This window comes from Arvicola amphibius, chromosome 12, assembly GCF_903992535.2.
Source record: "Arvicola amphibius chromosome 12, mArvAmp1.2, whole genome shotgun sequence".
In the NCBI taxonomy this organism is placed as follows: domain Eukaryota; kingdom Metazoa; phylum Chordata; class Mammalia; order Rodentia; family Cricetidae; genus Arvicola; species Arvicola amphibius.
This window is the reverse complement of record NC_052058.2, coordinates 113,718,603-113,733,075: the sequence shown is the minus strand read 5'-3', so window position 1 is coordinate 113,733,075 and position 14,473 is coordinate 113,718,603. Positions and strand designations below refer to the sequence as shown.

The 14,473-nt window shown below is 35.9% G+C and overlaps 1 protein-coding gene across 2 annotated transcripts in view; it reads right to left on the bottom strand.

Moving 5' to 3' along the window:
- The window catches only part of Cdh7 (cadherin 7), a 213,279-nt gene that overhangs the window by 39,386 nt on the left and 159,420 nt on the right, over window positions 1-14,473 (bottom strand). For both annotated transcript variants that reach the window (XM_038349211.1, XM_038349212.1), the window contains one exon: window positions 164-300. In XM_038349211.1, coding sequence (XP_038205139.1) covers window positions 164-300 — 137 coding nt within the window. The remainder of the gene's footprint in view (window positions 1-163; window positions 301-14,473) is intronic.

Here is a 14,473-nt window from a genome sequence, read left to right as displayed (position 1 = left end):
CAACAGCTAAAACTCACATCACATCTGAAGAACCCATTCTTTATTTTCACCTTGATTCCTCCTAATGTCATTTTATTGATTTTTATTATGCTCTACATTTTTCTCTGTTCCACTCTCTGCCTATTCCCTCCCCCTTCGTGTCCTTTTTAACCTTTCAACTTACGGTTCTCCATTGCAAGGACTGTAATGTTATGAACAGCATTAGTTTCTCGATCCAATAACTTTGCAGTAGTGATAACTCCACTGTTGGCATCAATATTGAAATATCTCTCCAAATCTGTGTTTCTGTCAATTGAATATCTAGTTGAAAATGTAAAGAAAATATTTCACATTTGTGTTTGGTTAGAATATTCTTATTTTTCATTGACTTCTTAGATGATAAATAAACCCTACTAGCTAATACCAATAATATATGTTATGCTAAAAACTCATACTGTGTAGTTGTATTTCCACAGCTTGTGTTGTAGTTTATTTCCTTATGTCAAATGTTTTTAAATGATCACCATAGAATGCATCGCTTCAGCATGGCTTGAACTTTTCATTGCATCTCCCATACTTTGCTACTATAATTTACATTTTATACTAAAACCAAGCCTACATATAGGTCACTGCAATATCCTTTTGATATTATGGACCTATAGGCGTTTGTTTTGACAGTATCAATATTAACATGTTTTAACTGGGATCATCACTCAGAAGCCTTAGTTGGCTTTCCAAAGACATAAGACAAAGTTGAACACCTAAAATTGAATGTTATTTAAAAATGTAAAATTGCAACCTCGAAACATGAAGAACTATATCAAGGTAAATATTATACATTTCTAGCAATATCTACAATATAATCATTGTTGAAAAAATCATGCCATGTTTATATTCCAATGTTATATTAATATTACATAAATAAATCACCATCCCATAATAAATTACCATTTTTAAATTCCCCTGTAGTTGATGTTGACAGTGGTTCTTACTTTAAGTAATTCAGTACAAACACACATACACACAAAGCAAACACCAAATAAAATCTTAATAAGCTCATCACTTCAGGAATGAGCAGTGATGATTGCCTCAACTACATACATGACAGACCTTCAAACATATTGGCTTCTAATTTTCTTTGCCAACATGACTCATATAAACTGTTTGTCTGTTTCAAATTTTTAATCAATTCTTATAAACATTCCTTATCTCTTCAGTTCTCATATGTAGCACTAGTGAAAACTCTGTTTAATCGTGTTCTTCTGTCCTCTGTCTCCAACCATGCAATTTTCATTCATAGTGAACATAATATATTAATGCTGTCAGTGTATTTCAAAATTTGTTATTCTTTATTATCTCAATACTTTTTCACCAATAATGTATCATAGCCATTCACACTTCTGAACAAAGTCTACTACATGTAACATCTAAGGATTAAAATATAGGTAGACCTCTATTATGTCTTATATTTCTGAATTAGAAATTTGGAAGGAAGTTCATGGTGGTTTTGCACCTCCTAAACTCTCATTGGACTGCAGAACAAAATCAGCTGGAGGTAAAATTACTTGATCTGGAATGTCTTGAGATCTATTTCCAAAGTGTCTCTTTTCCCATGGCTTAATAGTGTATGAGTGGCATAGCTAACATATTGGTGCTTTACATGATTTCTCTTCATTGGTGTTCTCTTGGGAGCAGGGGCCAGCTTCCAGTGCAAGTTTAAGTAAGTCCTGGCAACTGTAATTGTTAATGAGAAGACTCCAGTTTTTAAGTATGTATATTGTTATTGAAAGGCAGAGTTGATAATACTGTAAAAGGGGTTCAAATCAAGTACAACGGTAATATTTTCAATCAGATTCATCTGTGAAGTCTGAAATGGAAAAGACTCTAGAAGATAAATGACACTGGAACAACCACTGAGTTCTCAGCTGTAAAAACAGTGGGTATTGGAATGATAATGTACTTGTATCACAAGGGGTGAATCTACAAGCTAGATCTTCTTAAAACTATTATAACTTCATTTATGTCATCAGTCAATGATACAAGATATGGAACATTTTGGAATTAGTGTTTGTTTCTGAGTTTTTCCGGAGACGCATAATTGGAGGAGAGAATATTTACCTTGAATATGGATAGCACGTAGATTTTATTTAGACTAAAATGAGAAAGAAATTGGAGTACAAAAATCTTCCCTGACTTTTAAAAAGCATTTTTCAAATACTTAATACAAACCATGTTATTGTACAGGGAAAATAATGGTAAACTACCAAAGTTTGGAAGACACTACGGATAATGGTCTTTATTAAAAGTTCCTACTGTTTTCTTTCTAGAAACTTCCACATTTTTCTCACCCCAAATTTACAGCTGTATTCTGTGTGACAAGTTTTGCTGTATTTCTCAGAATAGGATAATGTGTGTATATGTATTTTATTCTTCATGTATAAACATTTAGACATATTGAAATAAACAAGCATATAGAGATATACTATAAATAATATACAATTTTATGAATAGCTTATCCACCAACAACAGGATAATAGGTATCAATTATGTTAAGATGATCATAATAAAACTTAGGCAATCAAGTAAAGCCAATTATATTACATTATATTATATTATAAACTTTGCTTCATATTCTTATCCATAAAGCTTAATCAAATGATAATGTCAGCATATTTTTAAAATGTTACTTCCTTATGAGTCTGTGATGTCTTTGATTGTATGGGTGAGAGAAATTGACACAGGGTGTCTTATTCAATCACTTTTCACTTTATTTTTTTTGAGTCAGACCTCTAGCTTAAAATGGGATTCATAAGTTCCTCTCATATAGCTAAACAGTTTTTCAGGGATCCATAGTCTCTTTTTTTCCAAGCACTAGGATTAAAGGTGAACATTTATGACCACTCAACTTTTTCTGTTTTCATGTGGATTCCTTAGAATCTGAACTGACATCTTCCAGCTTTCATTGCGAGCACTTTATGCACTGAGATATTTCTCCAGCCCTATCAAAATCCTTTTGATAAAATAGATTTATACAATATTTTAAAAAATTACATTAAACATAGTGGTGGATTTCATAAAGACATTTTCATTCAAATATATCATGAATTTTAGCTTCCAAATTAATAAGGGCAGAGATGGACACAGAGTTCACATATTCATTTAGTTACTTGTTGGGCTAAGGTTAATGACTTAATATTTGCCTGCATACTTAATTACTCAATGATTGCAGAATTGGATTAAAAGTTCTATATATTGATGATTCTTTTATTGTGGTGCTTTTGTCAGTACTCATCTCAAGAACTGAAAAGTAATTGAGGATCTTGAAATATTCCATAAGTTAACAGGAAACCAAACTTACAATCATTCAAAATGTAATTAATCTTCAATTATAAACTCTACAGATTCAAATTAATGTGTATCTGAACAGCTGATATCTTTCCATTGATCTATACTACTGATATTTATGTGTACAAGTTTTTGGATAATGTGTGTGTTTATAACCTCATTTCCTCCTGTTATTCATTCATGCATTAATTAATTATTTTATCACATTGAATTCTGGAAACCATACATAATGAAGTAATATCACAAATTATAAATGCAGAAATATAACAAGTTGAATTGGTAGTATTAAACAGAGAATGTTAAGCTACAGAGAAAGAAATATGTATTATTTCAAGAAGAGTAGAAAGACTGGAAAGTGCACATTAGTAGAGAGACATATTGTCCAGTGAGGTTTGTTCTTGTTAAGTTCCTTGATGACAGGGTTGGTAAAACCAAATATTAGAACATTGTTATCCATTATCTTCTCATATAGATAGAAGTTCTTATGAACATGTCAACAAATTGAAGGTGAAGTATAAGTAAAATCACCAATTAATTTGTAAAAAGAAAAGTTAAAATATAAACCTTAATGTAAAAGAATCAAAGAAAATGAGATCTTTTTCTTTTCTTTTTTTTTCTTATTTAGAATTGGAAGTGTTATCTTTATCCACCTTAGAATATAGAAAAGCAGACTAAACCAAAAGAAAAGCAGGAGTCTCAGAAAAGCTTAGAGGGGCCTTGTGCCTGCAACTGTGTGGTTAACTGTTATCAACCTGACACAAACTAGAGTCATCTGTGAATTGGTAATGTCAATGGTGGAAATGTCTCCAACAGACCAGCTTTTGGATATGACTGTGGAGCATTTTATTAATTGTAACATAAGGGCCCACCACAGGAGGTGTCATCCCTGTGTTGGTTCCATGTGGTCCTGTGATGTATAGAAAAAGTAGCTGAGCAGAAAAGAAGAATCACTATAGGAAATAGTGTCCTTTGACTGCTCTAGTTTTGCGTGTGTTCTCACCTTCAATTCCAGTTCTAGCTTTCCTCAAAGGTGGATTTAAACCTATATTTCATATAAACCCATTCCTCTCCAAAAATGAATTCGTCAAATGCTTTATCATAGCAAAAGAGAATCAACCTTAGTATCTCCGCACTGCTTGGTAAACTTTAAAAAACAATGGGACAACACAGTTAAATGAGTTAGAGAATATTAATCCTATTTTTTATTCCATTTGCCTTCACTCAATTAGAACTGCTGTGGACCAAATAATGTGTTCTTCTGGTGTGGGATGCCATAGTTTTCACAGTCAGAGTTAAACTTCTAAAGAAGGTTCATTTCTGGAGTTTGAAAACAGGTAATTCATTCATCTTTCATACAAGCAATCTAAAGCTTATATTTGAAGAGAAAAAATGGTTGACTTTCAATATAATAACATATATGTCTCCGGTGGTTTGAATGAGAATGGCTTCCAGGGGTTCATACATTTGAATGGTACTTTTCATCAGGGAGTGGCACTATTCGAAAGAATTAGGAGATGTGGCTTTGTGGGAGGAAGTATGTTACCGGGGATAGGTTTTGAGGTTTCAAAAAGCCCACCAAACTCTCTCTTCCTGCTGTCTGCAAATCTGGATGTAGAACTCTCAGCTACTTCTCCATATAACATCTGCCTGCAGGCCACAGTGCTCCCTGTCATGATGACAGTGGACTAAACCTCTGAAACTGTAAGCAAGCCCCAATTAAATGATTTCCTTTATAACAAAAAAAAATGGGAAGCTCAGTCCTACGCTCCAATGTGGGTCTCTGTCTCTATCTCCATCCATCGCCAGATGAAGCTCCTATGGTAATATGCAAGATTTCATCAGTATGGCTATAGGAAAGGGCCATTTCAGGCTCCCTCTCCTCAGCTGCCCAAGGAACTAGCTGGGGATATCTACATGGATACTTGGGAACCCCTCAAGAGTGAAGTCTCTTGCTAACCCTAAAATGGCTTCCTTAATTAAGATATCGTCTTCCCTGCTCCCCTATCCACCCTTCCTCCATTCCAACCATCTCATTCTCCCAGGGTCTCCCCATCCTCCCCTCCTCACTTTTCTCTCTACATCTCCCCATCACCCCTTACTGCCACTCCATCCCTACCCCCAAGATCCCAATTTTTGCCTAGCAATCTAGTCTACTTCCAATATCCAGGAGGATAACTATATGTTTTTCTTTGGGCCAAAATGAGGAGCTGAAAGAGGGAGAACATGAGCAAGGAAGTCAGGACCGCGAGGAGTCTGCCCACCCACTGAGAAGGTGGTCTAATGGGAGCGCACCAAGACCAGCGCAACTGGGACTGAAAAAGCATGGTATCAAACCAGACTCTGAACGTGGGGGACAATGAGGGCTGACTGAGAAGCCAAGGACAATGGCACTGGGTTTTGATCCTACTGCATTTACTGGCTTTGGGGAGCCTAGTCTGTTTAGATGCTCACCTTCCTGGACCTTGGACTTCCCGCAGGGCAGGGAACCCTGACTGCTCCTTGAACTGGAGAGACAGGGGGAGGGGAGTGAAATGGGAGGTGTGGAGGAAGCGGAAAGTTTTAATAAACAAACAAACAAACAAACAAATAAAGTATTCTGCATGAAATACACACCAAAAAAAAAAAAAAAAAGAATGGAAAGTGAGAGGAGAGTCACATTATTGGACAGGTACAAACTTTCAGTGTAATTTTTGATGCTGCTAGTATGAGGACTAAAAAATGTCTGTTCTAGCTTCCCTTAAATAACAGCCTAAATAATAGGCTTCCATCATTATATGCTGGAGTGGCTGGTTTCAGAGATCACTCACATGTTACTAAAAGGCCTGGTTACCCTGGTTCCAGTGAATATGGTGGAAGACTGGTTTTAGGGATGACATATATGTAATATTACAATGACAATCTGCCTTGTCCTTTTAGAGATATGCACCTATCAATATATCTGAATATCTCTTATCAAACTCATTTCTGAGACTTTATAGAGGGTTGCATAAAGCCTCTATTATTCATGCATAATATATTCCAGAAAGATCCATCAGCCACTCTACTGCAAAGAAAACAAAAACTATATTCCTTGTATGTTACTATTCTCATTTTCAGATTGCATTGAATATTAAAACATAGGCTACCATTTCTCCTGATTGCTGAACAATACCTAATATTAAGTGTGGAAAGACTTCTATTTTGGTATCTAAATCCTGTTTACCTAAATTATTCTTAATTTCACTTTACTTTCATTAGAAAAAAATCATGTATCCATAAAATGTACAATTGCTAACTTTCTTTGGAATTATTTAGATGTTGGAGTGTTTTGTGTAACATGAGGGCCTGCTCGTTGGGGTTTCAGTCCTGCCCAGTTCCCACAGCCAGTAAGTCCCAAAGAAAATCACACAGAGGTTTCCATAAAATTATAAACTGATTGGCCCATTAGCTCAGGATTCTTATTAGCTCTTATAGCATATATCAGCCCATTATTCTTATCTATGTGAGCCATATGTCTCGGTACCTTTTTTGGCAGGGCAGGTAACATCTTGCTTCTTCTGTGATCTGGGCAGGACTGGAAGGAATAGGCTTCCTCCTTCCTAGAATTCTCCTGTTCTCATCACCCCACCTCTACTTCCTGTCTGGTTGTCCCACCTATACTTCCTGTTGATGGTCAATTAGAATTTATTTAAATCATGACTGACAGAATAAAGAGAATTATCCCACACCAATTCCATTTTTTGTACCATTGGGGCATCCGTCTTCTACCTACAGCCCCAGAGTATCCAGCAGACATTTCCATGAAGAAGGAAAATTCAAAGACAGTTCAGTCCCATTCTTCTGTATCCTGAAGAATGTTTCACAGACTCTTTCATGAATCAGGAACCCCGAAGGACCATCTCACTTTTAGGCAAATACAGCAGTCCTCTCCCTGTGGTTACTTTATGTCCAGTTTATGCAACAGTCCTGGAAAAAGCAATTTCTTGCCCAAATGGGTAAACAACTCCATAAGGAGCCTCTTCGATCCCATCTTTCTCTTGAAGAAGATTGGTGCTGCCAGGAGCAAACCTGTCTCATTGTCATGAAAAGCCCTAAGTTATTAAAACATTTTAAATGCCATATTTTGTAGTCTTTGAAAAAATGAAGAATGGCTTTCTAACTGAAATATATCTCTATATATCTAGAAAATCTAACTAACATGACTACAAACTTGACTATTATAGATAACTATTTATTAACAATCTATGTTTCCTAATTTTACATTATATTTTAAATGATATACATAACCCCAATACCTTAACCAAGAACAGAAATATACATATAACAAGATTAACCTTAAATTTATATCAGTAAAGCCAAACCCATACCAATGCAAATTATTCATATCTACATCATATACCCCTTTAAATGTAAAAGAACATTTATAAAGAATATTTGGGAATATGGATGAAGTTATTTCTTTCCAATCTTCTTCCTGCTGTATAGGGGCACTGTTAATCAGGTCCTTCATGGTATATCCCATGTTCTAGGTTCATCTCAGTCACCAGTTGTGCAAATTAACTTTCTGAGGATGTTGATGGCAACCTTTCAAGAGGGTGTGGTCTATCATACCATATTGGTCTAGAAGAAATCCACAGGGTCTCATCTTCTGTGAAAACAAAATAAGAACCTCTTTCCCAAAGCATCATATGCTTAGACCCAAATTTTGAAGTACTAATACCTTTATAATATCCATGCTGGTTTAGATTAGCCCATACAATGAAACGTCTCTCTGTACTTAACTCCTTCACAGTCAAAAAATTTAAAGAACACACAATAATAGAAAGAATCCAGACTCTGTGAATTTTCCATTTTTATGTTGCTTATTTTTACTCTATTACTTTACTTTCTCTCTAAAGACTTTACCCTTTTTTGTAAAAGCATTAACTTTATATTATGACTCCGTATACTCTATCTTTTCTCCCAAGCCTACATGGTTTATCTAATACCATGACACATTTAGAGGTCTTTTTTGTCTGAATCTATCCTATTTCATTGTCTTTAATTCTCTACTGTCCTGAAGAGCTTTTAAAATGCTAAACAGCTTGGTTGCAGCTCCTCTGGATGTTGGCTCCACCTCTCTCCAATTTCAAAATGGTAGACATTCTATTTTTGTTAGCTCTGGGGCCGCTAAGCAAGAGCTGAGCTCAGCAGTCCAACCCAGAGAATGAGCATGCAACACATAAATGCTTTTTATCTGAGTTACAGCCAAATCTGCCACGGTGAGCACTGCACAGCCTGGAAACATCTCTGTGCATGGTGCCAGGAATTTGCCATGCTCTCCTGCTAGTGCTTGCCTACTAGACCTGATCCCGCTACCTACCCAGGCAGGGAGCACTGAGTCACAGGCATGGTCTCAGCCACTTTCCTCCCAACCCTAGTGGGCAGAGAAACACCCAGGTCCCACAAATGTCACTGAAATGCTTTAGAGCCAAAGTTCATACTGGTGGCACAGCCCCAGGAATCTGTGTTTTAAAATGGTGCAGCTTTTTTCCTGCTACAGCTGAATCAGGAAAATCTCTCTTAAAGGAGTTGTAATACTCTGCCAGCAAATAGCAAAAAGGTGTATTAAATTCTGTATTATTATTTTTTGGTCTAGAATTTCTTTTTAAGCCCTCTTAGGTTTTATATGGAGTTAGTAGACCAAGTCTGAGCTCAATCCTGTAGTAGGAAGAGTGGCAAGCTGCATCCTGCTGTCCAGTTAGATTAACCCAAAATAAACACACAGAAATTGTATTAGTTAAATTACTGCCTGGCCCATTAGCTCTAGCTTCGTATTGGCTAACTCTCAGATATTGATTAACCCATTTCTATTAAATCTATGTATTACCATGTGACTGTGGCTTACTGGCAAGATTCTAATCTACATCCATCTCAGGCTGGAAATTAATGGCATCTGCCACACTGCCCTTCATTCCAGAATTCTGTTGTGTCTTTTCTGCCTACCTAAGGGCTGCCGTATCAAAAGACCAAGGCAATTTCATTATTCAACCAATGAAAGCAACACAAATACAGAAGTCCGTCTTACACCAGTTTTATGAGGCTGCTAGTTCATTTCCTGAATGAATGGCAGCTCAGGCCCAAAATATCCAAACAAAAACTATATTAATTAAATCACTGATTAGCCCATTAACTCTAGATTATTATTAGATAACTCCTACATTTTAATTTAATCCATTTATATTAATGTCTAGGCAAGGCCTTAGTTCATCTGTTCCCAGCAGCAGCTACCTGGCACCTCTCTCTTTCTCCCAGAATTCAATTAAGTTTTCCTCACTTCACTCTACCATATCATGGTGCAAGGCAGATTCTTTATTCATTAACCAATAAAAGCAACACATTACAAATGGACTTCCAACATCACTGGAGTTTATAGCACTTGGATATAACAATGCAAATAATATTGAATTGTATATGGACCACACTAATCTGTGTGCCCAGAACATTCCAATTCTGTTACCAAAGTGATGTTTATATATAATCTAAAAATAATAATGATTTTCTTGTAATGATTTACAGTGAATCTACTTCAAATAAACCACTAATTTCTATATATAATGATAGAAGACACTGTATTTGAGCCCTCATTCACCTTGTCTGATACCAGCAACTCAATTTTTCCTTTGGAGATTTAAACTTTCTCAATCTTATATAATTTGACAGTAAAAACAAGGTACCCAAACATTCTGGTTTAGTGACAGCCCATATACTAAGAAATGATAAAATTTTGTTCAAAATATCTTAATCTAAAGCAGATTCATCCTCTTTGTTCCATCCCAGAGACTGCTCTTCATTGTTTCTCATTTTTATACAGGTAATTTTACTCTTTCATTTCTCTCATAAGCTAAAATTTCATAATTTCACTTTCTGTGAGGTTTAATAATATTTTCCATAAGATTTTTTTCTCAATTAACCATACTTTGTTTGTTTGGTTACAATTAAAGCATGTTAGCAAAAGAATAGAAGATAAATCAGGTTGAATTCTGGAAACTTTCATATTATGCATAATTCCACCTATACACTCTCACACACACAAAGATCAGAGATTTTTGTGCTCTCCTACTAATCTGATGCTTTAATTGTTATTTTAGCCATGAGAGTCACGTTATTTATTAAAGACAAATAACGTAACGTAATTTTTAATACAGTAATTTTATCTATAGCCTTAAATAAAGCTAAGTTAAAAGATCTTGGCAAAGAGTTGTAATTATAGGATGACATCTTGTAAAATATAAGACAAAAAATGGCTCCAAATAAATTTGTTATTTCCAGCTTAATACACATTTAAAATTATCTCTGGTTAGTAAGAACACTAGTCTAACAAAATGCTTTGTTTCTAATGTTCTGAATATATAGATATTTACATTTTTAGTAGCAATTGTATCAAAATGAATAACAGTTTGAAATAGAACATGACTCTTAATTTCTTCACAGACCAGTTTCCTGTTACTTTTTAGATTAACCATCTGCACTGTTTATACTACTTTCTATATAGCACTAGTTCACTTTGTGTAATATAAAAATGGAAAAAAAATCATAAATTATATAGAATAATTCATATAGATATAGATATATTCAGGCTTACAAGCAACTGTATAAACACACTAAATAGCTGTGGCTAGGCTATCCTCCAACACCCCCCGCCCACCAAATCCTCCTATTCAACTGTGAGATCCGTGGAACCCTGAAACACAGCTTGCTCCAATACTGAGGGGACCTAAGAGGTCAGTCAACAGCCACAGGGCTGGACAGCCAGGTGCCCCACTCTCTAGAACCTCCCCAGTGGGACAAAACCCAAAGACACCTTTCCAAATCCCTTGCCTTTTCTAGCTAGGCAGCAGGGAGTTTTCCTGTAGTTAGGCTAGGCCCCAAACCACCCCACCTTTAAACCTGCCTATTTGCCTGTGAACTCCGTGGAACCTTGAATTACTACATGCTCCAATAATGAGGGTACCTAAGAGGTGAGTCAATAGCCACAGGGCCGGACAGCCGGGAGCCCTACTCTCTAGGACATACTTAGTGGGACAAAACCCAGGGGACTTTCCCCTAATTCCTCAGCTTTTCTAGCCAGCAAACAGGGAGTTTTCCTGTGGCTAGACTATGCCCAAACTCATCCCAACTCCAAAATCACCTATTTGCTTGCAAGTTCCATTGAACCTTGAAACACAGCTTGCTACAATACTGAGGGGAACTAAGAGGGCAGGCCAAGAAAAACTCTCAAATACTCATGTAGTCTCAGCAAGGATTGGACCAAGATGCCAAGACACTGCTGGCCTATTTTGAAGGAAGAGATGGATAGGTGCCAATGTAAGAATTCCTCCAACAACCTAAAAGGCAACATGGTAACACCAGAACCCAGACTTGATCATCCTAACCCAGAAGTAGAAGAAAATGACTTAAACATAACTTTATGAAAATGATGGACAACTATAAAAAAGGAAGTGAAAAACTCCCTTAAAGAATTGGAAGAAAAGACAAAAAATGTTGGAAGAAATTAATAAATGCCTCAAAAAAACCCAAGAAAACTAAGAAAAAGCAATTAAACAGCTGAAAGACTTGAAAACTAAAATAGAGGTAATAATGAAAACACAAACTGAGGATATGAAAAATCTGGATAAACAAACAGGAACTACAGAGACAAGTATAATCAACAGAATATAAGAGATAGAAGAAAGAATCTCAGGTGCTAAAAATACTATAGAGGAAATAGGCTCATTGGTTAAAGAAAACATTAAAGCTAACAAATTCTTAACACAAAACATTTAGAAAATCTGGGATACCATGAAAAGACCAAACCTAAGAATAATAAGGGTAGAAAAAGAAGAACACCAGCTCAATTGCACAGAAAAAATATTCAACAAAATTACAGAAGGAAAACTTTCTCAATTTAGACAAGAATATCCCTAAAGGTATAAAAAGCTTACAGAACACCAAAGAGATGGGATCAAAAAAATAAAATCCCCTCTCCATATAATAATCAAAACACAATGTAGAATGGAGCAGCGGGGCTGCGTCCCGCCACCCGCCCACCAGCTAGCTTTACACCTGAAATAATTACACGGAAACTGTATTTTTTTAAACACTGCCTGGCCCCTGGCCCGTTATCTGTAGCTTCTTATTGGTTGATTCTCGTATCTTGCTTTAACCCATATTTAGTAATCTGTGTAGCACCACGAGGTGGATCGCTTACCAGGAAAGATCTTAACCTGCGTCCATCTCAGAGAGGAGAATCATGGCGACTCACTATGGTGACTGCCTGAAGCGTCTCCCCAACTCTTTCCCAGAATTCTGTTCTGTCTCCTCCTCCGCCTACCTAATTTTCTGCTTTCTTAAAGGGCCAAGGCAATTTTCTTTATTAATTAACCAATGAAAGTAACATAGACAGATAACTCTCCTCCATCAACACAAAACATACAAAATAAAGAAATATTAAGAACGTCAAAGGGAAAAGGTTAAGAAACATTTCAAGGTAAACCTATCAGAAATACACCTGACTTCTCAGTGGAAACCATGAAATCCAGAAGGTCCTGGATAGATGTGCTGCAGACAATAAAAGATCATTTGGATGCAAGCCCAGACTACTATATCCAGCAAAGCTTTCATTCACCATAGTTGGAGAAAAGAAGATATTCCATGACAAAAACAAAGTTAAAGAATAAGTATCCACAAACCCAGCTTTACAGGATGTACTAGGAGGAAAACCTCAACCCAAGGAAGCTAACTACACCCACAATAAAGGAAACATCTGATAATCTCTCAGCAGCATAACCCCCAAAAGGGAAACACACAAACACTACTACTGAAAAATAACTGGAGTTGACAACCACTGGTCATTAATATCACTTAATATCAATGCTCTCAATTCACCTATAAAAAGACACAGGCTAAGAGATTGGATATGAAAACAGGATCCAGCCTTCTGTTGTTTACAAGAAACATACCTCAACCTCAAAGACAAACACTACAACAGAGTAAAGGGTTGGGAAAAGATTTTCCAATCAAATAGACCTAAGAAACAAGTGTGTGTGGCTAGACTACTATCTAACAAAATTAATTTCAAACTAAAATTGATCACAAGAGTTGGAAGATGATATTTTATACTCATAACAGGAACAATTCATCAAGATGAAGTTGCAATTCTATATCTATGCCCCTATGCCCCTAATACCAGAGCACCCACATATGTAAAAGAAACATTACTAATACTTAAATGCACATCATACCCTACCCACTAATAGTAGGGGATTTCAAAACTCCTCTCTCACCAATGGACAGGTCAACCAGACAGAAACTTAACAGAGAAATAAGAGAAATAACAGGTGTAATGAATCAAATGAACTTAAGAGACATCTATAGAACATTCCACCCAAACACAAAAGAATATACCTTCTTCTCAGGACCTCATGGAACCTTCTTTAAAATTGATCACATACTCAGTAACAAAACAAACATCCACAGATAAAAATATATTCAAGTAACCCCCTGTTCTTATCAGATCACCATGGATTAAAGTTAGATTTTTAACAACAATACTACTCCCAGAATGCCTACAAACTCATGGAAAACTGAGCAGTCAACTACTGTACCATCACTTGGTCAATGAAGAAATAAAAAAAAAAAATTAAGTCTTCCTTGAATTCAACAAAAATAAAGGCACAACACATCCAAACCTAAGGGACACTATGAAAGCAGTGCTAAGAGGAGCGTTCTTAGCACTAAGTGCACACATAAAGAAAATGGAGAAAGCTCGTATTAGAGACTTAACAACACAACTGAGAGCTCTAGAAAACAAAAGGAAGCAGACTCACCCAGAAAGAGTAGAAGACAGGAAATAAATCAAATTGAGAGGTAAAATAAACAAAAATAGCAACAAAGAAAACGATACAAAGAATCAATGAAACAAATAGCTGGTTCTTTGAGAAAATTAACAAGATTGACAAACCTTTATCCAAACTAAGAAAAAGGCAGGGAGAGAACATCCAAATAAACAAAAGCAGAAATGAAAAGGGGGACATAACAATAGACACTGAAGAAATACAGAGAATCATTAGGTCTTACTACAAAAACCTGTACTCCAAAAATTGGAAAATATAAAAAAATGGACAATATTTTAGACAGATGCCAATACCAA